At 39.2% G+C, this 25,956-nt stretch overlaps 1 protein-coding gene across 2 annotated transcripts in view; it reads right to left on the bottom strand.

The window, feature by feature from the left end:
* Window positions 1-16,302: 16,302 nt before the first annotated feature.
* LOC134742454 (integrin beta-PS) overlaps window positions 16,303-25,956 on the bottom strand; it is a 28,580-nt gene continuing 18,926 nt past the window's right edge. For both annotated transcript variants that reach the window (XM_063675627.1, XM_063675628.1), the window contains exons 6-17: window positions 25,628-25,798; window positions 25,275-25,382; window positions 24,672-24,824; window positions 24,104-24,223; window positions 22,452-22,619; window positions 21,555-21,791; window positions 21,200-21,374; window positions 20,457-20,563; window positions 19,851-20,001; window positions 19,052-19,188; window positions 18,565-18,717; window positions 16,303-18,250 (exon numbers count right to left, since the gene is read on the bottom strand). In XM_063675627.1, coding sequence (XP_063531697.1) covers window positions 18,185-18,250; window positions 18,565-18,717; window positions 19,052-19,188; window positions 19,851-20,001; window positions 20,457-20,563; window positions 21,200-21,374; window positions 21,555-21,791; window positions 22,452-22,619; window positions 24,104-24,223; window positions 24,672-24,824; window positions 25,275-25,382; window positions 25,628-25,798 — 1,746 coding nt within the window. In that variant the 3' untranslated portion in view covers window positions 16,303-18,184. The remainder of the gene's footprint in view (window positions 18,251-18,564; window positions 18,718-19,051; window positions 19,189-19,850; window positions 20,002-20,456; window positions 20,564-21,199; window positions 21,375-21,554; window positions 21,792-22,451; window positions 22,620-24,103; window positions 24,224-24,671; window positions 24,825-25,274; window positions 25,383-25,627; window positions 25,799-25,956) is intronic.

Genomic DNA, 25,956 nt, shown 5'->3' with positions numbered 1-25,956 from the left:
CACATTATGCGTCAAGGCTTAGTAGGTATATACATATGTCCGAGAAATGTTATCTACATTTGAAGGGTACACGGAAAGAACATGTCTAGTCACTTTTTTCGGATAAGATTTTTATTTCAAAATGTAGAGCTCTTAATTAACTATTAGTTATATCTCTTGCTACGACTGTATAATATATGTAACACAACTTTTTTTTTTAGTTTAAAAACACCTGGTCACGGAATTACCATACATTTTGACATGGATCCAAATTTTAAAACCGCGATTACTCAAAATGTTACTAAAGTGCGTGTTACTAAAATGTTATTAATTTTATCTCGACCTTAGAAGAAAAAAACTTAGTATAAAATATTTTTTAAGAAAAAAAAAACGACTTCCATGTGGGATGCTAGTGAAATATTATTGTTGACTGTGCACGATTCCATGCAATGAAATGATAAAGACAGCATCTTTTGCCTAATAATGTAGAAAAGGAGGTAAAACCACCCACTTTTCTAGTAGCATTTCGTTTCTATGAGGATCGCAGTTCTAACCTAACCCACTTTTCTAGCAACGTTTCGGGGTCTGGATTCCGATCCGGGTCCTGGACCGGGTCCCGGTCTAAGTTCAGGTCCAGGTCCAGGACTACGTCCAGATCCGGGTCCAAGTTTGGGCCCAAGTTCGGTCCGGGTCCGAGTTCAAGTCGGGGTCTGGGTTCAAGTCCGGGTCTGGGTCCGGGGCTGGTCTAGGGACCAGGTCCATTTCCAGATCCGGGTCCGGGTCCGAGACCGGGTCCAAGTTTTGAGTCCGGGTCCGTAACGAAGAGGACAAATCGCCAAACGTGAACTATGTGTCGTTAAAGAGTTCCATTCTGATCATCATCAGCAGTTCCACTTCATCAAATGTCACTCTTTTAAATGCAAATGCTGGATTTGTTGACGAAAATACAAAATTCACTATATGTATGCCTTTCACATTTGAGGAGTTCCCTCGATTCCTCATGGATCCCATCATCAGAACTCGAGCTTGATAAAAGTGTGTCTTGAAAACCTAAGTTGCTTAACAAATATAACGAAGAGAACAAATCGCCAAACGTGAACTATGCGTCGTTGAAGAGTTCCATTCTGATCATAATCAGCAGTTCCACTTCATCATATGTCACTTGTTTAAATGTAAATGCTTGATTTGTTGATGAAAATACTAAAATCACTGTATGTATGCCTTTAACATTTGAGGAGTTCCCTCGATTCCTCAGGGATCCCGAACTGCGTTTTGACAAAAACGGGACCAATCTGTGTGTACCTATATATACTTACAATAAAAAAAAGGAAATTTCATAATCGGTCTAGAAATAACGGAGATATGGAGTAACAAACATTAAAAAAAAAACAACCGAATTGATAACCTCCTCCTTATGAGATTTGGAAATCGGTTAACAAGTTTTATCATTAAATGCCTATATATATTTTTAACTAAGCAGATTACGTCGTTATTGTGCTTTAATATTTATTTATTTATTTATTTAATCTTTATTGCACAAAAGAAAATACAATCGTACAAAAGGCGCACTTAATGCTATGAGACATTACGGGGTTTTCAAATGCTACCGCTACCGATGAAAAAATGTGTTGGCTTATTGTTAAAATAATAAGAAAAAATAGATGGTGGTAAAACTGCCAGACAAATAGTTAAAGAACTTTTATTCAAATTAACTATGTAAATAACTATATAATTAATAAGACTTAAAACTAAGTATTTAGCATGTACCTGACTTGTAAAATTGTATTTTATGAATAAAGTATTGAATTGAATTGAATAGTAAAAACATACAAATTCTACTATTAATTTGAATAAATATTTAAGTATCTAATAGGTAGTTAAATAGTCATTTACCGTCTAAAATTTTTATAGGTACTATGATAGGAATGTTGATAATTACAAACGCAGGTTATGCGTGAACCCTGATAGTTTAGACCTAAAATATCAACTCTAGGTGCCGCCGGCACATTATGTGTAGTGTACAGTCGCCATAAGATATATCGGAGCGGTCGAGGTGCTCAGAATTATCTGAACACGCACCTAGCGCCATGACAATATAGGTAGAGGCGTGTTCAGATAATTGTTAGCACCTCGGCCGCTCCGATATATCTGATGGCGACTGTACCTAACTACCTCCATGTAGCAGTAAATACAAGGTAGAGTGAGCCACGCCCAGGCCTGTTTTATTTGAGAGCTCGGGTCTAGTCGAACGAGCGAGCGAAGCGTAGCGAACTTCTTACATTCAACTTGGAATACGCACACGCGGCTGGCTAAGCGCACGTCCCCGCATTTCGATGTTGTTAAGCTGAACTTATCAGAGGATAGTTTGATGGACAATAACTTAAGTAAATTTGTTCTAATTTAAATGATCTTGAGTAAACGTGTAGTTGAGGGCATTATATTTTAATCATTACATTATGAGCAGGCTCGATCAAGGGGTCATTGATCTAGAAGAGCTTAGATGGCTAAAAAGCAATTTGTCCATTGTTTGTTGGTTTGTTGTGTTGTTGTTTGTTTGTTTGTTGCATTGTTTGTGTGTATTTGTGTTTTGTTGTTGTTGTGTGTTTGTGGGTCTTGCTATTCTGGTCATCTTATTTGCAAGAAAGTATGGTCGAATTTGCTGATATCAAATGAAAGTGCTCGGCTTACACATAAATATAATATTGTTTTTAAATTTACGATTTTAAAATAACAAAACTTCCGTGATACACAGACATATTAAAATTTCGAAGTCGAAAACCGAAACCGTCACCGTCAACGCAAGCTCCTGATGACGCTCCTCGGTAGCTCCTTGGTACGGAGTGAAACATGTCGAGCATTTTGGACTTAAAATAATAAATAAATATTATAGGACATTCTTACACAGATTGACCAAGTCCCACGGTAAGCCCAAGGAGGCTTGTGTTATGGGTACTCAGACAACGATATATATAATATATAAGTACTTAAATACATAGAAAACACCCATGACTCGGGAACAAATATCTGTGCTCATCACACAAATAAATGCCCTTACCGGGATTCGAACCCAGGACCATCGACTTCACAGGCAGGGTAACTACCCACTAGGCCAGACCGGTACAATACATGAGTGACCCGTTTTTAATACGTTTAATATGTCTGTGTCTCACGGAAGTTTTGTTATTAAGATAAAAACTAAATAATATAAACCGTTGATATAAACATAATAATAGGTATTTGACATTTGACAAGAATCATTACGGCTTACCACAGATACAGTTTATTTTAATCTCTATGGTGACTTACATCCAACTTACATCTATCAGTTAAGGGCCAGACCTTGCAATAAATCGCACGCAATTTTCGATCCATTGCCGACTAAATAGGTGCAACAAATTCAATCGCTCTATATAGTTTATGGTAAACCGTGAGTTCTCAGTTCGGGGCGAATATAACTTGATCAGGGAATTCTGATCAGCCATTATAAATTATCTCCGACATACAAGATTGACGATCATTTACCTACACTGATGGCTAGAGGCGATGCGGCCGGCAAGCATCGTGACACCCTGCGCGTTGTGACACGCATCAGCGGGCACGCTACGCTGCGATTTCACTTTCAGTTCATTCCAACCACTCTGAGCTTCATTCCAAAAGCTCTTATGAACCAGCGAAAGCCTTCTCAGATACGCATACCTAGTTTCCTAAGGCTCGAAGTCACTGATCCTTCAAGGACTCAATTCACCTAGTAAGCGATTGGAATTACCCCAGCACAATCTGCATAGATGCATCTGTTGCACAACTGCTGTCCAGTCTGGTGAACTGGATATAACACGAGTATATGGACGATGTTAGAAGTAGGTTTTTATTGTCACCCGGTTATTGTTTTTTTTGTAAGTAAGTAAGTAATCATTTATTGTCAGATTGTGCATGTCAGTATACAGTGTACCACGTCGGTGGCAAACAAGCATACGGCCCGCCTGATGGTAAGCAGTCACCGTAGCCTATGGACGCCTGCAACACCAGATATATTACATGCGCGTTGCTGACCCTTTAAAACCTGTACACTCCTTTTTTGAACCCCATACTGTAGCCCCTCGGGAAAACCTCGGCAAACCTTCGGTTCATTCCAGAGACGAAGCGTCCGCGGGAGGAAATTCCTCTTAAACCGCGCAGTACGCGACCATATAGGTTCTAGGGTGTGAGGATGAACACCCTGCCGATGGCGAGCGGTGCGGTGATAGAAAGCGACCGTTGGCATCATGTCAAACAATTCTTCAGAGCACAGCCCATTGTACAGGCGGTAGAACACGCACAAGGAGGTAAAGTCTCTCCTTAGACTTAAAGGTTCAATACCGCTTGTGAGTCTGGAATCGTCGACGATTCGTACTGCGCGTCTTTGAACTGAGTCGAAGGGTCCAAGCTGGCATCCAGATGCTCCTGCCCAAAGGTGACAGCAGTACTCTATATGGGGTCTGACTTGCGATTTATATACCTAGCAGTACTTTGCCCCGGAGTAAAATATCGCCTCGCTTTATTGAGGAAGGAATTATCTAACTTGTGAAGGGTTCTGTGTTTTTGTCTATTGTTTATTTTCTGGTTACACATATAAGTAGGTAGGTATATCACATCCTCCCACGTCCTTTATACCCTAATCTACATTGCATCGTATGTATCGTAAAACTCGTAAATCAACATTACAAATGTTACACCTGCTCAAGTGCACAGTATTTGTTAATTACGCTTTGTAAAGTGTAATAGTAGGCAGCCGTCACATAATGCTAGCTAGCTTTTCACAACTCACAGGTTTCTGCACTAAAGGCGTGCCAGTATAAAGCCTGACCTAGTTACCTATCTTTCTTACGAGTTTCGGTGTCAAGTTAAACTAGTGACTTGTTTACAGTCGAGCAAAATGTTTAGTGAAGCAAGCACCGCCGGCGCCGACATCGTCGTGCCAGCGCCGCCCGCTGATAGACACGCATCAACGGCCTACGAGCTACGAGCAGCCCGGCACGCGATCAACTACCTACGACGTTTCAATCTACATAGTATATATACTATCTATTCAATCTGATGGACTTAGGTATAATTAATGGACGATAGGGCGGCCGCAATCAGTACCGTTTATAACAATTATAACTAAGCAACTGAAACTTACTTAATGGCAACGAAATGTTTCAGATCTATGTAGGTACTATTTATGAAAACCTGAACATAAGTAGATATTAGGAGCCCAAGCGTAAACAAGCAAGTTGGTAAATACAGGAATTTGTGGATTCAGATCAACGTTGACGGTTTTGTGGTAATTTAATAGCCACCACCAAGCCTACTTTAAATATCCTGCAATTCGCATAAACAATGTCTACCTACATGCAAAATGTGGCCACGTAAATATGCATCAACGATACTTCAGTTTCAGGCACTCTCAAAGTTCAAATAAAATTAATCTTTAAAAAAAAGAAAACCGACTTCAAACGGGAAAAAGATAAAATATTATCTCGTTTTATATGCGCTAGCAAACTGATACGTTTGAAGTCGGTGCCAAGCTAAATAGTAATAGTATTAATTTTATTTTCCCCTCACTAGCTCGGAAAGTTGTCTTTTATCCTTTAAAACAAGCGGGGAAAAACGCATTTTATCCACTAGTGGGGAAAGTAATTTGACCTTGGTTGGAGCATGTTTAAGTAGCTTGACAGATAACAAAACGTAATAAAACGCTCATAATAATGATTCGTTTAATATTAATTATCATTAAACAAATGGTTTTAGAATCTATTAAAAAATGCCAAATTTAGCTTTATTTAATGATTTTATGTCATAAACCTTAAAGTTCTATAAGAAACGTTTGTTTTTTAATAATGATGTTAAATATAATTCTGAACGCACAAGTTGAGTCGATGCAATTTCAAAACGCATCATCGACATTTCATACGTCAGAAATGTCAACATTGTCAACAAAATTTTTACTTTAAAACTTCTCACGTAAAAATACAGAATTTCCAGTTTTTTTTATAATATCGTAAAAAAATTAGTGATTTCAGGGATGAAAATGATCTAACGCCTGTGGATGTTGCACTTTCCTCGCTATAGTGAGGTGAAAAGTTTTGTGTTACACACGGGTGCAAATGTATTTTACTTCTCGTGTGTTGAAACACTTGCTACGCTCAGGATTCTATTTTAGAACCACTCGCTTCGCTCGTGGTTCAACTGTAGAATCCTTTCGCTTGCTCGTGTTTCAATTCCACACTCGCGATTAAAATACAACTTTGCACCCTTGTATAACAAATAACTATTATCCATTTTTAGTGTTTCTTAATCTGTTTGGCCAAACTGTCACTAAACATTTTTGCACCTCGGGTAAGTTTCAAGGTCTGGATCTAAGCTATCAAGATTTGAGGAGTTGGACCTCATGGAATCCATCATCAGAACTAGACCTTAACACAAATGTTCCTTCAGAACTTACTTGTGCAGCACAAGTTGTGCTTAACAAATATAACGAAGAGGACTTAAATCGCCAACATTTTAATATGCGTTGTTAAAGAGGCCCGTTCTGGTCATCATCCGTAGTTCCACTTCATCAAATGGTACTGTTTTGAATGAAAGTGCTTGGTTTGTTGATGAAAATACTAAAACCGATATATATATGCCTATAAGATTTGAGGAGTTCCCTGAGAACTGGGTTTTGACAAAAACGGGACCAACTTGGGACTATACACATTCAAACAAAAAAACAATTTTCCAAATCGGTTCACCAATGAGGGAGTTATGAGGTAACATACATACAATAGTTTTTTGTTATACAAGGGTGCAAAGTTGTATTTTACCCGCGAGTGTGGAATTGAACCACCGCACCTCCCGCCAAAGAAACAAAGCTCATCCTCACTTTCTTGACACGTGGCAAACCAAAAACAAGCGGGCATCTCGCTCGTTTTTGCCCAGAACGTGCAAGTTGTGGAATGAGCTACCTTCTGAGGTGTTTCCCTTGCGCTATGACATGGGGTTCTTCAAGAAGCAGGTATTTAGGGTTTTCAAAGGTGGGCAACGCATAAGTGGCTCCTCTGATGTTGCTTATGTCCATGGGCGGCGATGACTGCTTCCCATCAGGCGGCTCGTCTGCTCGTTTGCTTCCTATTACATTAAAAAAAAGCGAAAGGATTCTATAGTTGAACCACGAGCGAAGCTAGTGGTTCTAAAATAGAATCCTGAGCGTACGAATGTTTCAACACACGAGAAGTAAAATACATTTGCACCCGTGTGTAACACAAAACTTTTCGCCTCACTATAGCGAGGAAAGTGCAACATACACAGGCGTTTCTTTTGATCATCTTCATCACTTGGAACGGACTTCCTTTTAACATAAAAAATGCGCCAAATAAGTTCGCGTTCAAAAAATCCTTACGTGCTTTCTATGCTAGCGGAATGATAGTTTCTGAGTGTATTTTTATTAGTTTCATAATGAGTCTCGTCGTTATTTATATATATATTACATATAGTATATATGTATATTATATTTGTATATATGTGATTATATGTTATTTTTATTTTATTTTTGCTGTTGTATTTGTAGCACCGCCCACAATCTCTGCTTAGCCTTAAGGTTGACTGGTAGAGAATGCCTTATGGCATTAAGTCCGCCTTTTGTACTGTAAGGTTTTTCTTTTGTGCAAAAAAGATTAAATAAATAAATCACTGGAATCACTCATTTTTAGGGTTCCGTACCCAAAGGGTAAAAACGGGACCCTATTACCAAAGATAGATATAACTCCGTAATAGATGTTTACAGTCTAAGGAAAAAACGTGCCTCGAAAATCAAGAAAATTTGATTCTCGTTCAGAGGGCGCCACTAGTTTTGGCCCACTGTCGTATAGATGGCGTTGACTGTTTCGTTTGTTATTTAACAATTTTAACGCATATCAAACAACATGGAACAAAAGAACATGGGTCAAAATCATAAAAATAATTAATGCATTTTAAAAAAATCATTTATCTATATTTAAATACATTTTATCGTATTTTTATAAATCTTAATTTTTAGTTTTAAAGTGTGTCGACAGATGGCAGTGAATTTACTGGGGTTACAAAATTTACTATGACAGTACCGCTCTAGTTACTCTATGCTATTACTAAGACTCCGCTGTCCGTCTGTCTGTCTGTCTGTCACCAGGCTGTATCTCATGAACCGTGATAGCTAGACAGTTGAAATTTTTACAGATGATGTATTTCTGTTGCCGCTATAACAACAAATACTAAAAACAGAATAATATAAATACTTAAATGGGGCTCCCATACAACAAACGTGATTTTTTATGCTGTTTTTTTCCGTAATGGTCCGACTCGCACTTGTTTTACGATATTATTAGAGAAAACCCTGGAAGTTGTGTATTTTACGTGAGTCGGAATGGGGGGGGCCAAGTGAGAACTTTTAAAGTAAAATTTTTGTTGACACTTGACAATGTTGACATTTCTGACGATGCGTTTTGAAATTGCATCGACTCAACTTGTGCGTTCAGTTATATGCAACATCATTATAAAAAAACAAATATTTCTTATGGAATTTTAAGGTTTATGACTTAAAACCATTAAATAAAGCTACATTTGGTATTTTTTATTAAATTCTCTAACCATTTATTTAATCATTATTAATATCGAACGAACCATTATCATGAACGTTTTACGTTTTGTTATCTGTCAAAAGCTACCTTAACACGCCATCCGAAGTCAAATTACTTTCCCCACTAGTGGATAAAATGCGTTTTTCCCCGCTTGTTTTAAAGGATAAAAGACGGCTTTCCGAGCTAGTGAGGGAAAAAAAATACGGTCGAATTTTTGATTTCGGTTAAAAAGTCGTTGCACGCTCGTGAAGAGGGCTTCAGCGGATCACAGAGCTCGTAATGAAGCCCAGATATCTAGAACTTTGGAATTGGATTTCCGACTTTTTAACTTACAAACGAATAACCATATATATATATATATATATGTGTGTGGTACGTGGTCTCTGGTTATGAAGATTAAAGCAAAAAGATAAATATATTCGAAAGAGATAAAACATTGCCAGTTTATCTAAAAGGACTGAGTATCCTGTAAAACTAAATATTAAACCTATTTCTATGTTTAACTTATAGGTTCCTAAATGCAGTCAACAGGTTCAGATCTGTTTATCTGGTAGGTATCTACATTAATTTTAACAATTTTACATCTCAATAACAAATAAAATTATAAACGACTTTTTATCAAAACACATTGTTTGTTTAAAATGTTGCTAATTAAAAAGTTCTTACCTTTATTGTAACTGTTAGAAACAGCCAAACTTTGAGGCGAGTAGATTAGGTTTTCCCGCGTTCGTTGGCTTGACGATAAGCGGGCAGCGCGGATGCGAAACGAGAGGTATCACGCGGCACCACGGCGGCACTACCGCGTTTCCGAGTCCGGCCCGCCGCTCGCCGCCCGCCCAACGGCCACTGGAACACCCTACTCAAATTCGCTCAATGTAATCCACAATGTTCGAGTACAACTTCTGTCCCATTCGCGCTTAACTCAGTTATGTGTAGTAAGGTTATTAGCAATCTCGTTTATCGCCTTGCATTTCGATTTAGGTTGATGTCGAAAGCCCCGAGCTTTGATTATTTGTTGTGATTAATCGCCAAGCCACCTGCGGATCCGGTGTAGAGTAGGGTTAGGAATATATGTAGGTAATGTTGTTTCCGTAAATAATATTAGATTATATAGATAATTCCGTGCTTCGAAGCGTTAAATCGAGAACTTGCCTAAATGTATATTAAACTAAACAAGGTGTCCCGTTACTTAAAGTGACGTTTATCAACAATTCAATTACAAATAAAGTTGGCGTAAGACTTAATTGATTGAATTATATCGTATCTCGTTTCAGAAATTAGGGATTAATTTTGTTGTGCTGTATTAAACGTAACTACACTAGGCAGGCGGATATTATAATTTAAGTAAACTTTTAAGTACCTAGGTTTGGTGTATAATTTTGCTTCGGGGTCCAGGGTCCGTTTTCTGACTCTTTACCCTTCACTTCGCACGTAGGTATACCTACCTACCTACTTAAGAATCATCTTTTATTTCTGTAATTCCCCAATTATAAAAAAAACCCAGACATGTTTTTAACATGAGAGTATTTTTTAACGAAAAATAATTTTTAAGAAAAAAAAACCGACTTCAATGGGGGATGCCGCTGAAAGTTCACTTATTTTTGATGGTGCACTCTTAGATTCCAGACAATGAAATGAAAATGACAGCATCTTTTGCCTAATAATGTAGAAAAAGGAGGTAAAACCACCCACTTTTCTAGTAGCATTTCGTTTCTGTAAGGGTCGCAGTTCTAACCTAACCAAACCTACTTTTCTGATAGCATTTCGTTTCTGTAAGGGTCACAGCTCTAACCTAACCTACTTTTCTGATAGCAGTTCTGTTCTTTTTTTTATTTTATTTTATTTATTTGGGGCATCAACAGCAATACAAAAATTAATACAAATCATAGTGAACAGAAAACATAGCCAATAACAGATGTCCACAAAAGTACAATTAACATGCAATAACTAAGTGGAAACACAAAAAAAAAGAAGGGAGTAAAAAATTTATACAAACTAGATATGGCTTGCATAACATGTGTACGTGTGTGTTTTGAGTGATTGTGTGTGCGTGTTCGTGTGTGTGTGTATGTGACTGTGACTGAGTGTGTAATGGAAGACGGAAAGATTAAGGTGTGTGATTATTTACCTAGTTAGATTTCGTCAATTGTCGTTATTTTTATATTTCAGTAGCAGTGACTGAACTCGTTTTTTTAAGTTGATTTTGTGCAGTCGAACAAGTCGATACTACTAAATTGTTTATTATAAAGTTTTAGAATACGATTTATGGGCGAATTTTGAACATAGTTGGTATGAACTCTGGGGTAGACTAAACAGGCAGCGCTCGGAATTACGCGTTCTAATAGATGGCACTGAGAAATTGATCTCCGACAGCAAAGAAGGACTGTCAATGCGACCTGAGAGTATATCATATAGTGCAGTGATGTCTAATAATACTCTTCCATTCTGGAGACTCAAAAAGCGGTGACGAATACATCTGTACTAGTAGTCGGTATCCCATTGCCTAATACGGAAGCCTAGGTGGCGCAAGAAGGAGCGCTGAATTTTTTCTATTTTTTCTTTATGAATTATATACTGGGGAGACCAAACGCAGCTAGCGTATTCAAGGACGCTTCGGACATAGGCATAGTATACTACTTTGATGCACCCGACATCCTCAAATTCACCACAGACGCGAAACACGAACCCCAGGTTCTTATAGGCACGGTTCACAATATCGTCGATATGTTGAACATATGTTAACTTTGAATCCAGGGTCACACCAAGGTCACACCTCACTGAATATACTCGCTCTATAGCCTCACCTCCTATACTGTACTGAAAATTGTTTGGGCAGGGACTACGAGTAAAGGAGATCTGGGCGTATTTAGTTATGTTAACATTTATACGGTTCCTAATGTAATACTGATATAAAGCTCAAACTGCTAACTTCAGTGAATATTTTTTTGTCATCAGCATACATAAGAAATTTCGAAGATCTAAATACTGAATAAATATCAAAGAGATATGCGTTGTAAAGCAATGGACCGAGGTGCGACCCCTGGGGGACGCATTCTGTGAGAATCGCAGTTCAAAACCCAACCACCCACCTAACCCACTTTTCTAGTAGCATTTCCGGGTCCGGGTCTGGGTCCGGATCAGAGTCCGGGTCCGTGTCCGGCTGTCCGGGTCCAAGTTTGGGTCAGAGTTCGGTCCGGGTCCGGGTCCGAGTTGGGGTCCATGTTCAGACCCGGGTCCGGGTCCGAGTCCGGGTCCAAGTTTAGGACTGGGTCCATAAGGAAGAGAACAAATCGCCAAACGTGAACTATGTGTCATTGAAGAGTTCCATTCTGATCATCATCAGCAGTTCCACTTCATCAAATGTCACTTTTTAAAATGGAAGTGCTGGATTTGTTTATAAAAATACAAAAATCACTATATGTATGCCTTTTACATTTGAGGAGTTCCGTCGATTCCTCATGGATCCCATCATCAGAACTCGAGCTTGACAAAAACGGGACCAATCTGTATGTATATACTTACAATCAAAAAAAGAATTTTCAAAATCGGTCTAGAAATGACGGAGTTATGGAGTAACAAACATAAAAAAAAAACCGGACCAAGACCCGGACCCGGAAATGCTACTAGAAAAGTTGGTTAGGTTAGGTTAGAACTGTGACCCTTACAGAAACGAAATGCTATCAGAAAAGTAGGTTAGGTTAGGTTAGGTTAGAACTGCGACCCTTACAAAAACGAAATGCTACTAGAAAAGTGGGTGGTTTTACCTCCTCTTCTACATTATTAGGCAATATTATAATAATTAGGCAATTAGGCTAAATTAGGCACAAGATGGATTAGGATAATTAGGCAAAATATGCTGTCTTTTTAATTTCATTTTCTGGAATCTAAGAGTGCACCATCAACAATAAGTAAACTTTCAGCGGCATCCCCCATTGAAGTCGGTTTTTTTTTCTTAAAAAATATTTAATCTTTAATTTAATCACATACAGTTTAAGTTTTAGTCCCGGAGCGCAGTTCGACATTGTTATTGACAGTTTCGCGACATCGCCATTTTTTAAGGGTAAAAACGGGACCTTATTATACTAAGACTCCGTTGTCTGTCTGTCTGTCACCAAGCAGTATCTCATGAACCGTGATAGCTAGACAGTTGAAATTTTTACAGATGATGTATTTCTGTTGCCGCTATAACAACAGATACTAAAACCAGAATAGAATAAATATTTAAAGTACGGAAACCTTCGTGCGCGAGTCCGACTCGCACTTAGCCGGGCTTTTTTTCGTAATGGTACGGAACCCTCAGTGCGCGAGTCCGACTCGCATTTGACCGGTTTTTTTTATTTTAGCAGAATATGACACTTCCTTAGTGCCATATATTTAATCATGCCAACAAAGCCTTGGAGGCCATTTGCCCGACGGACAGGCATACTGACAGCAGATGCTTTCAACGCTTCGAGCATCAAATCCCTTAAAACGAAAATCATATCTTGTCACAAACTTGAATTCAGCCCTTTTTAGATTAATTTCTAGGTCTGTTTCTTAAATTGAACGCGAAAATTATAATTTCATGAATTGATAATTCATCTCCCGCAGCCAAAGAGGATATAATACTATAGAGCGGTACTGTCATAGTAAATTTTGTAACCACAGTAAATTCACTGCCATCTATCGACACACTTTAAAACTAAAAATGAAGATTTATAAAAATACGATTAAATGTATTTAAATATGGATAAATGTTTTTTATTTTTATTTGCATTAATTATTTTTCATTTCTCATGCTCTGAAAGAGGGTCATTGTTGTTCTAAAAGGTGCGCAGAAAATGATACGTGTCTGCACTAGAGCATTTTACGTTCGAAGTACGACTTTTTTAATTTTTTTACGATACGCAATTGAAATTTGAGTTTAAATGGATTTGTAATAAATTTTTCATTTTGATATTTGACTCTCCATTCCATAAATAACGATACTTTTGTCTGAATTGTTAATTGAAAGTACCCTCAAGAAATACTATAAAAATGTATACTTAGTCATGTTTTAAAAAAAATACATGCATTTTACTTTCCTCGTATTCGAAATGAAAAGTAGAGTGTTTAACTCGGGTGAAAGGCATCATTTCTGCCTCGGACTATTGGCGCTCTCACTGCATTCGAGCGCCAAAATACCTCGGCAGAAATGAGTGCCTTTCATCCCTTGGTTAACAATCTACTATTTATTGTTTTGACCCATGTTATTTCACTGATATGCGTTAAAATTGTTAAGCAACAAACGAAACCGTCAACGCCCTCTATACGAGAGTAGGCCAAAGGTAGTGGCGCCATCTGATCGAGAATCAAATTTTCGTGATTATCGAGGCACGTTTTTTCCTTCTTAGACTGTATCCATCTATTACGGAGTTATATCTATCTTTGCCCGCAGCAAATGTAACATTCGGTGTATGGTTTAATCCGGTTAATTACGGTACAGTCAGCAGCAGAAATACAGTTTGTTTAATCGAAGTGGCGCTTTAAAGTTTAAAAGGTTTCTAATAACAAAAGATAATTATTATCTTAAATAAGTAGGAAGGCTGAGGGATGGCTGAATGATCTCGCTCATAGAGTATATTATTGAATATGATCTCGCTACTCAGTTCAAATTTGGAATTTCTCGCTTGCCTATTTCTTGAGGGTACTTCTTTATTTCTCATGCTCTGAAAGAAGGTCATTGTTGTTCTAAAAAGTGTGCAGAAAGTGATACGTTTCTGCACTAGAGCATTTTAGTTTCCAAGTACTTAGTTTTTTTACGAAATGCATATGAAATTTGGTTTTAAATGGATTTGTTATACAATTTCCATTCTGATATTTAACTCCCCATTCCATAAATAACGATACATTTACCTAAACGGTTAATTGAAAGTATCCTCGAGAAATGCTATAAAAAATATACTTACCTATAAAACTCCCGTGAGACTCAAACATATTAAATTATTTTAAAGCACCACATGTCGAGCTATTCGACTTAATAATACGTGAGTTAATATACTTACCTGAACACATGTATTTTACTTTCCTCGTATTCCATTCCATCTTTGATTAATCATGGTAAACATACTGGTACAGCTCAATAAATGTTAGTGGTTTAAATAAGTGCCATCTAATCAAAACCCAGATAATTTGAACAATGTTTGCTCATAATTTCACTGGGGTAATTTTATAATTTCTTAGATTCTATTTAAGCAAGTCCCCCGCGCTCGGTGGCGAGTGGCGGAAGAAGCGGAAAATTGAGCTTGCTCCACTTTTATTTTCATCATTTCCTCGCACGTCTAGTCTAGGAGCTGGCACTGGAAAAAGGTTTGCTGTTTGAAGAGTACAAGGTCCTTCGTATGTACATAGAATTATAAGCATTATAGCGATATTCCGATAGCACAGGTACCTGAGCGGCATGCCGATACGCATCTAGTGTAAAGCTCGGTATAGAACTCGGCTCGCGCTTTCTTCTACTGACAAAGTTGTTTGACCGGCTATATTTTATCTTTATCACCTAATCCGGGTACCTGATAAGGACTGATGATTTTAGTTAAGTAATGTTGAATGCTGGCTGACGCTACGGTCGTGGGAAAAGTGGTGCTAGCATGGCTAGAACAGCTTGCACGCACTATTTCTTAAGCTCTCTCCAGACTATGTGCGTGAATCGCGGCGCGATTTCGCGGAGCGAACATATCGCGATGTTGCGACGCGTATGACTAGGTATGACTCCACGCTCGCACAACTTCACGGCAGTGTGGAGTCTAGTTCGCTAATCGCGATTCGCGCACGAGTGTGGAGCGGCTTTACGTTCGCGGCTTCGCGCCGTGAACCGCGCATGAGTGTGGAGAGCCCTTTAAAGATATGAGTCATGGCACAGATTATATAATACGAGTTCTTACGAACAGATACTTAATATCTCTCAAAGAAAACGCAAATACCTACCGTTTTGATACCTACACAAAAATACAATGGAGTGACCTTCAGCGCGCCACTCCCCGCCACAACGCTAGGGTTGCCGACGCTTAGAAATGATAAACACCTACCTACTTAAACAGCGGAGTGAAATAAAATGAACACTGAATCTTAAATTATGTATTTTAATCATTTATTTAAAACTGTTTTTCTTTAATGTAATGTATGTTTTTTTCTGCAGTAACCGCAGTGTTTACGGCGTTTTATAAACCGCGCAATGAACCCAGCAAGAATTATTTTTAAAATATCTTGTAATTTTAAACTACATAGAGAACAATAAATAAAAATATATACCCATGAATACAGGTAATTAATTATAACCAGAGTAAATGGGTAGGTACCTACTTTCCGGTGCAAAGTTAAGAACTTACTGTCGTTAAAATAAACATTTACTTACCAAAATAACTTAAGTTTGCTACCTATTTGAAATAGATAGAAACTATAGGTACATGTTTAATTAAAGAAATAGTACCTACGTAGCTTTTACCTATCGTAAAAATTGCCAGTGCGGCGCGCGGTGACGTGCGTGCGTTAGCGCGTGTGGCAACCAACTGGATTGCTTTTCTACCGTGAACGGGAGGCGATTCGTAGGAATAAATACGAGCTCGCGCGGAGAGTTCCATAGGCCTGGTCATGGCATGGTGTGCGAACCGTGCTGGACGCTGGTGTGTCCCAAGGGTTCTCTATCTACGGCCCTTTGTTACCGCAATCTTGTAATTAAATGAAAGAGTATAAATTAGCGTTAATATTTATTAGCTATAATTTAATATAGATAAAATTGCATTTATACATACTGTTCCCTCTAAACAGAACGAGGTTACTTGTTACTTATTTTATGAAATAATTGGTTTTAACTTTATTAACTGACTGTGTTCTAAATGCATAATAAAAAAATATATAAAGGCACGATCAATAAAACTTATATTTACTTAATTTCAAAAATAAAACGTAATTACACTTAAAACTATAATTAATTTCAATAAATAATATATATTCTGTACCGTTTCATTCAAAGAAGTAAACAACCAATTTTTTTATTACAATTGCAAAAAAATTACTTAAGTGAAACATCACATCTTTGGAAATGAATTGGATGTCAACCATTTATTTAGTTCAAAATTTAATAAAATTAAAAATCAACAACAGACCGGCCCTCAAACGTTTCATATTTCATATTTATTTATTGCAACCATGGTATTATAGGTAGTACAAAGTCTGGATAGTTCCACATGGACCCTGTGTTTCAGTAACGAATCTCAATAGATGGTATCGAAACCGTATTGCTTCGTAAAAATACCAATCTCTTCATTCTCTGCAATTGTAATTAATTCGGTATCTTCATTATTTACCCCCGTGTATAAAACTGTTAATATTCTATGTTTAGCATTAGTAATGGCACAATTTGTTACTTCTCACGTTAAAAGGCACATGATGACATTATTATCTTGGCAGTGAACATATCTTGAATATGCACAGATTTTATGGAAGTTACTCGTGACACAAAACGTTACACTCAAAATATCACCTTGTCATCATTACATTTTTGTAATACGTTAAACTTACACCGGAGTAATTGTAAGGCTCCGTTATAATTTACTTTATCGTTTTTAACAACCGAGGATTGCCTTTAGTGTTTATGATAATATTGGTAATTAACAAATTCATATAAAAAGTACACACAAAATTACAAGCAGCTTCTTTTCGTAATCGGATATCAAACACCGGTATTTCTATTAATATCGCATTATGCGAAACAACCCCAATACTACTACACTGTTTCCTAGGACGCGTCGCACCATTCAGTCGTCGCGACAAGAAGAAAATCTATCATTTCGAACAATTAAAAGCCTTCGAATAATTATAAGACCCGATCAGGCACTCGATTCGTTTTCCCTACTTATCACACAATACGTAAGTACAATACACAAACACTCGCACAATAAGTACAAAAAGCGTACTACAAATAATGTAGAGAAATATTGATACAGATAAAAACAGACCCTTTGAAAATTCATATTATTGCAATTAAAAATGTACAAGATTCATAATCGTATAAAATAATTAATTACTTATTATATTTTCAATACTTTAATGATCTATTTGAGATTTAATGAAATAATTAGCACATTACGGCGATCATTATTCGAAAGTAGTCACATATAAATGTATTTTTTTTTGTATAAATTACCGACAAAGGCACAATTTAAGGCATCATACTAAGTTTTCAATCAAACAGTCTACTGACTACATCATTTCTTATGAGAATCTTTAACCGTATTTCAAGTCTTAAGTAAAAGACACTACAATATATATAATACAAATACTGACTACTGACGAGTACAAACGAAGAGACGCTGGAGTGACCAATAGAAGACCAAGTTGTAATAAGGCTTACGGATGGTCAGAGGGTCTACCGCGAACATCGAAATTTCGTTATTTACCTCTCTATCGCTACAATATGTATGAGCGATACAGTGGCAGAGAAAATTTCGATGTTCTCGGTAGACCCACAGTTATCTGCGTCGTGGAGGGTATGCGCAACCCTGGGCGCTTGTTAGAGACGACTACTTTCGTGACATTAATTAAACCTTTGCTACACTTATTACTTTGACAGATCCTTATTTGCCGGCGTAAGTGGGGTTCTTGAAGGTCGACGTCGCCTGCTTGTAGATGGGGTTCTCGCCCTGGGAACAAATATTCATCGTTAATCGGGCCAATGCATAATTAGACAAATACATTTTCCCTGCTTTGGGGCTTCCCTACAGTACATTTTTTAAATAACATTAATTATTAATACGAAGGGTTCGTATGCTGCAATCAAATTGCTTTTGAATCAGTGACCTATAAGGTTAAATAAAAGCCCAAATGGTCCGGGGGGAGAAGACAAGAGGACGTGTTATCCGCGCATAATCCGCCCGCAGAAGGCGTAGGAGAGGATTATAATTATAAATAAAAGGAAATTTCAAAATGTTTATGAAGCGAAAAGATGTGCACGTACCGTGTCCCACTTGGCCATCATGCGCTCCTTCTCGAAGCGCGCGAACTCTCGGCGGTCGTGGATGGTGGTGACCATCTTCCACAGCATGAGCAGCGCCAGCCCCACCAGCACGATGGCCGCGATCACGCCCAGCACGATACCCAGGATGAATACCTACACATAACGATACAAACTTGTTCAATTCACCAAATCACATAAAAATATAAGTAATGAATTTTAAATCAAAAAGTTCTAAATTCCAGAAAGATTTGATTTATGTCGGCTTTCCCGTACAGCCGTCCAGAAATTTGAGAGGCGTGCGCAGAGCAGAAGCCAGCGGATGCTGGCCTTGCCTGTGTCTTGGGACGCAAGCAGAGGCAGCACCCGCCAGGGTGTAATCTAAAATTTGCTAGGCTATTTAGTATATAAAAGCGATGGATTCAATACTGGGCTGTTTTATAGGTTTAAATGTATTTAATGGGACATAAATAGATGGTGGATATCTGACCTTCTTGGGACACTCCCGTTCCTCCTGCGCCCTGATGTAGAGGTCCTGTTTGTCGTCGTACGAGTACACGAACACGTACAAACAGTCGTCTTCTTCGTCTTGGAAGCTGCACAAATGCTCATTTCTAGACTCGTTCGCTGAAATAGAAAAAATTGTGCTGTTTACTGCATATTTAACTTTTTGAACGCTGTATGTCATAAACAAAAACGTCACTCAAACGCCAAGGTCCCGGGCGCAAGCGAGCTAATGTAAACCTAACTTGAAAGTGTGAAGGTTACTTTGACAGCGTACGCCATAACAACTATAGTTGTCCGTGGCGCTGTGGGCACGACTAGGTACGACGCCTTTAGGTGTCCTTGGCGTTCAAAAGGTTACGCTTTTAGGTGCACGGGAAACTGGACGCTGTTCAGTTAAACTAGGCAATGGCTAAACAATACTTGAAGCAAAAGGGATTAAGGGGTCTTGTTATACTGCCCGAAACAGAGACGAAAAACACGGTCCGTATGTATAGGGTAAACTACTCTATTGTGCACTCCACCTATGTTTTGCACCTTCAACCTTTTGTCAAGGTAGCGTGGTGATGTCCTACAAAAATAGGTGCCAATTTAACTTTTGAGTGCCAATCAATGGGTCGTTTACCCTTCAACACTAACGAGTGTAAAACTTTCAACACTAAACAGTGTTGAAAAATAAGTAGGCTTAGAATTCCAAAAACACGAACATTTTGTGAAATGTTCCATTTTATTTATTTCAGATAGGTGACATAGTATAGAGCAGCTGCACTAATCAAAGTCGTTACCTTCAAGTTTCCCCTTCTCGACGATGGGGTTGACGTCGTCTGCATCCTTGCACGACTCGTAGCACACCTGCTTGTCGTTCCACTCCGCTCCTCGGTGGTGCACCTTGCACAGCACGCATTCCTTGAACTTCTCGCAGCGGCCGGTGCATGTCTGGAACATAGGAAATTATAAAATTATTGAATTTGACAAATTAGTATTTTAATTTTACGTCACGTTATCTCGTCTAACTGCCACTTTCCTGATAAAATGTATGGAGTTTGACATTCACCGTCAGTTTTGTGACGATTACTAACCGGCTGTTAATGGTATACATGCAGTTACCCAAGTGAAAACGCCCATTGATATATCAGGTACCAGGGATCGGAACCGGTTTTTTGCAAAAACTTCGGAATAGGCATAATTTTCGAACTATTTTATACTTGAAATGTGGGACTCAGTTGTGTTTTTAGGTAACGACTTCGTATTATTACTTATTAGATTACCCAATTAGAAATGAAATAATTAACAAAGAATGAAAAAATACCGTTTCCGTTTCCATACAAAAAATACCGGTTTCCGATCCCTGTCAGGTACTACTTACTACTTGATCTCATTGAAAAACTCACTGGGCATTTATCGCAGTATCTGCCCGAATAGTGCTGTGCGCTGTTCACGTTGCACACACACTGACCGCACACACACTGCCCATTGCCGCTGCATATTTCACCGTCACCTGCAATTACAATAAATGGTTATAATCCGCATGTACCTATACCAAATCAAAGAGAATTTAGAATAGAGGCGTATTGTCAAAGTAATTTTTGCAGTCACAGTAAATTTACTGCCATCTTTCGACACAGGATTAAAACTTTTAGAACGTCATTTGACTTTGATCCTTGTTCTTTCAGTTGTGTTAAATTTGTTAAATATCAAAAGGTGTCCCCATCTACACGATTATAGGCCAAAGGTATGGCGCCATCGCTGGAAAAGATGGCGCCATATATTTGGCCTAATACTGTGACTACAAAATTTACTTTGACAATACGCCTCTATTCGAAATTCTCTTTGACCAAATAAATTATGAAATAAAACGACCAATTAAATAATTGTGGTTGATTGGGTCTCCCAATTTTCTCTTGTCGATCGTTGCTGCGGCAACGCGAAATATTCTCGAATACACAGTGTGCCTAGCAACTTGGGCCGCGGACTTGACGCACGTGGACGGTATCTGCCGCCGCCGCCGTTTTCCAAATACATTTTTGATCAGAGTCGCTCGGTGTCCGGCCGCCGGCGGCGCGAGCAGTGGTTTGCAGTGGATTCAGCATCGAGAAGCGCACACGAGCAGTGATGGGAGCGAGGTGATGCCTACCTGGCGGGATGCACGGCGTGGTGTCGAGCAGGCAGTCGCAGGCGGCGCCGGTGTACTCGGGCTTGCACTGGCACTTGCCGCACACGCACTCCCCGTGCTCCGCGCCCGAGCAGAGCAGACCCTTGTTGCGGTCGCAGGAGAAGTTTTCGCACTCGCAGAACGGCCCGGATATCACCTGAAAACGATGCTCGGTCGAGTTATACGCGCAAAAACTTTTATTTTTAATTCGTGATGCTTTTTTGAACGAATGTCCTAGGCCGGTAGCAAGTGGTAATGGTGTTTCTGTTTATTTCGTCGGGTCTGGCTTCTTGTTGCACCGAGCACTCGCAGGTGTCGCCGAGGCGGGCAGGCGTACCTCGGTGGGGTCGGACATCTTGTTGCACTCGCAGACGCCGCAGATGCAGTTGCCGCGGCCGGAGCAGACGGCGCCGGCGCTGGCGTTGGTGGGACGGCAGCCGCGGTCCTGGTCGGCGGAGCCCCCGCCCTGCGCCGAGCACTCGCAGTGCTTGCCGAAGCGGCCGGGCTGGCACAGGCACACGCCACACGCCGAGATGCCGTGTCCGCTGCACACGTCGGGACTGTCGTCGTACGCCTGCTCACATAACGTTGTTATTGGTTATAACTCTTTCAAACCAATTACGGCATTCGAAAAAGGCAGCAAATTTAAAAAAATTCGGCGAATAGGCTAGATATTTAATATTTCGGACCCTTTTCTACTGACTATACGAATGCTGACGACACAAATGCAGGATCGGCAACGGCATAGACTCGCTTTGCCGCGAAATACGACCAATCATTTACTCGTGGCGGAGCAGTCCGTTTCAAACTTGCTTGCTTTTATTTTTCTGGCGATCAATATTTGACCCTAAAATAAGGTCTTTAGAATTGTGTCTTAAATGTTGCGTATAAAGAAACAATCTGACATATCCATTACAACTCACTTTACTCACAAGAATAACAATTAGTTTCATAAAATTAAGGTTTATTGTTTTTCGAAAGGACATACCATAACATCAATGGGCTATAATCCCAAGTTATAAAGCAAAGATATTAGATTTTTATGAAAAAAATTATGCATAATTCACACGACAACGTATGCAGTGTACAAAATAGTAAAAATATGTACCTATATCAGTCAAGGTGGTGCAGTTCACCTGGATAAACATAGATACCTAGAAGGCGATTTATTTTTGTACACAGGACCTTTTGTTATTATAATTATATCGCATTAAATATACAGAAGTTCACTCACGTGATGTCCACGATGTTCGCACGGGCAGTCGCATTGCATCTCCAGCTCCACAGTGAGGCCCTCGGAGATGACTCCTGGGTAGATGAGGAACGTCTGCTTCCACTTGCTCGGGTCCTTCGGACACTCCTTCAGAGTGATCTCAGCCGTGAACTCCACGACATCACCCACCTACAATAATGTCAATTATATTTAGAGATTTTCGTTAAAATCGGATATAAAATAATGAGTAGATTTTCACGACCAAGGTAAAAACCTTATAATTATGTGCTGTATAAATTCAATAATATCTGGGAGACCGAGCTTTTCTCGGAAAACATATAAAAACTCAAAAATGCGATCCATTTTTCGCCTGCGAAAACCCCTATATAGCAAATTTCATCAAAATCGTTAGAGCCGTTTCTGAGAGAGAATTGCTCGTTTAAAGGTGTAAGATTATTCTAATATGTACCAAATTATCCTTATTAGGTATCATTCGTATTCATTATTATTTACAACGACGGGACTTAATCGCGTAAAATAAGTATTAAATTTACCTCCGAAGGAGACGGTATACACTCCTTTATCCAAAATTGCAGGAAACCTGAGGTCACCGAAGGACGTTATCCCGTTGCAGTCACCTGGCGTTTATAAGATCGATTGCAGTTGTGGTAGTTCCTACATCGGGGAAACGAAACGTACCATTGCGGAGCGAGTTAAGGAACATATCGCAGCTGTCAAGAACCGTCAGGTGAACAAGTCTGCCGTTGCTGAGCATTTACTAGAGTCAGGGCCAAACCACTGGATTGAGCTTCACAACCCTAGAATATTTTCTACAGATCGTGGGTTTTATAGTAGAAAAATCCGTGAAGCCATTGAAATCAAGAAACATAGAAATTTCAATCGAGACGAAGGTTTTAAGATCTCATCCACATGGAACCCAGTCATTAGTAAGTGTAAGCGAAACCAAATATCGAAAGTTGAAAAATCGAATATTGTGAGTGTTGTGTGTCGACCCGTAACATCCCTAGTGCGCAAAACGTTCAAGTTAATAAACAAGACCAAGTGCGGGTAGTTCGAAAAACTCGCGCGCCTAGAAGATGTTGATGTCAACTTTAGCCAGTCTTCTCCGAGACCACGGGGACAACGCCGTCCTCGAAACGTCGGAGGTAAATTTAATACTTATTTTACGCGATTAAGTCCCGTCGTTGTAAATAATAATGAGTAAAAATCGTGAAAGTTTAAATCAGTGTATCATTCGTATTCGCTCTGTTCACATATGTGGCTGCGATAGTGCGTAACCTGTCACTACCTGTGAGTTCCTATAATTGGCTACTACAATTTTTATGTTAATATCACAGCTGTTGGATCTCCAAATAAATAAAATAAATAAATAAACAGTTCTGCTCTAGCCTTCCTACAATAAATAAAATCCCGTACACCAGGGGTACGCAAAGCCACAGGGGTTAAAGAGGTTCGCGACAAGCGTTAAATACCTATAACCAAACTTTCTTAAATACACAGTGTTATTTTTTCGCCATGTGGTCCGCAGTCAGCTGAGAGACTGATAAGGGGTACGTGGGGTTAAAAAAAATTCAGTAAGAAAAACCAACTGAACAAACGTTTGTTACTAACAATTCTTAGTATAAAATTATTAATGCAAAAATATAACTTACCCTTAATCCGTCACATTTATTCGTCTGAATTACGTTGGTTTTGTCAAGGCAGGATGAGTAATACACGATCTGGATGGCGTCACTCGATGTGTCCGTAATTTCAACCGCCGAAGTTATTTTCTGGATGAAACAACAGTGAAATAATCAGACACGTGAGACAAAAGATTAGAACTTATTCACTTAAACATAAGAAACATAACATTATCAAGCATTAATAAAATAGAATAAACAGACTAGTCACCAATACAGACAAAGGAGTATTTTTTCCCTATTTGTGACACATATATACTGCAATGCAATAGGATTACGATTATGACCTAAACATTAAATTTTCAACTCGGTGATAAAAAGGAAAAACAAGGTTTAGCTGTAATTGGCAAATAGTTATGTTTCTCCGGTGAAGCCATTGGAGCTAACGTATTGGACTTGACCCCGTAATTCTTAATTACTTTTTTTATTGCTTATTGCATAAGGATGGTTCAAAATTGAATTTAAAACATCAACGTCGTTTTTGGTAGGGAAACTTAGACCCCTGGGTCTCCAGGGAGGGGTTAATCATTGCACTCACATTGTACTGCTCGCGCACCAAGTCGACGACGTTGTCCGAGTTCTCGGTGAGCACGCCGCTGCTGGAGCCCTGGATGTGCTTGCTGAGCTCCTCGTACACGCCGATCTGCTCTGACGTCACCGCGAATATCACGTTGATTGAGTGGTCCTTCGCCTAAGAGAAACCAAAACGTGTAAATGTTGCTCTTAATAGATGGATCAACTATGTATTTCTTGCCACTTGTTGCTATGGTTACTTCCACGGTCTCGCGTAACCCCTTACAGATGTAGTGCATAATTGTTTTCCATCGTATTTTCTCGGAAACGTTAGTATTTGTCATGCTACTTCAGTCAACCTCAGTACTTTTTGTACCGAGACCGACTTAAATAGCAATAAGACACGTTCGTACGTTTCCGTGAAAATAAGAAGGAAAATAATTATGCACTACATCTGTAGCCTTTCGGCCGACGTGATTACGCGACGCTCTCTGGGAGTAGAGAGGCTAAATTTACTGTTATTAACATTAAAATAATGCGGGATACTAATCATGTTGTTGTTCAGAAACAGTTGATTAATCCAAATTGTATGACAATAAAAATGATTGCCTTAGCAGTTCTAACATACCTTTTGATTGATCTGTGATATGCTGGGGTAGTCTTGTATGGTAGAGTACGTGTACAGGTTGTCTTCCATGTGGCATTCACCGTCGTTGGGTTGAACGATGCCGCCAAGCTGTATGTAAATATTTAGACCTTTACACTACATTGTTCTAATGACACATGTTATGCTGTGATGCGGTATATAAACTCACCAACGAGACACAGCTAAGTGTATCCCCGCGCAAAATGACTAATATAGAAAATAATACGACATTGTAAATCTGACAAGACAATGGCATGTATGAGTCGCGTCGAACCTTCGGGCACGTCCAGGTTACCGGACACATCAGCTTCAGATAGTATTTGGTGTATGTTTACCTTGCCATCTCCGGCGTAGTGGAACCCGGCGTCAGTCGAGAACACAAGGAGCCTGTTGGCCTTCTGTCGCCAACCGATCTGCTCCTTGCACACCATGGCTTGCATAATGGCGTCGAACCCGCCCTCTGGCGCGTCCAGGTTTCCGGACACGTCGGCTTTAGATACAGCTTGCTGAAGAGGAAATTACAATTTAAACACGTACATTTTTTTTAAATTATTATTTAATACTTTGAACGCCACGCCTAACGTGCGCGGCGCGTAATCGTGAACCTTGTCCGAATGCACGAAGGTTGATATTGGTCTGTAGCCGCGCGCGTTAGTTGACGTCT

This window comes from Cydia strobilella, chromosome 6, assembly GCF_947568885.1.
Source record: "Cydia strobilella chromosome 6, ilCydStro3.1, whole genome shotgun sequence".
Classification (NCBI taxonomy): Eukaryota; Metazoa; Arthropoda; class Insecta; order Lepidoptera; family Tortricidae; genus Cydia; species Cydia strobilella.
The sequence above is the reverse complement of the archived record's forward strand: the minus strand, read 5'-3'. Positions and strand labels throughout refer to the sequence as shown.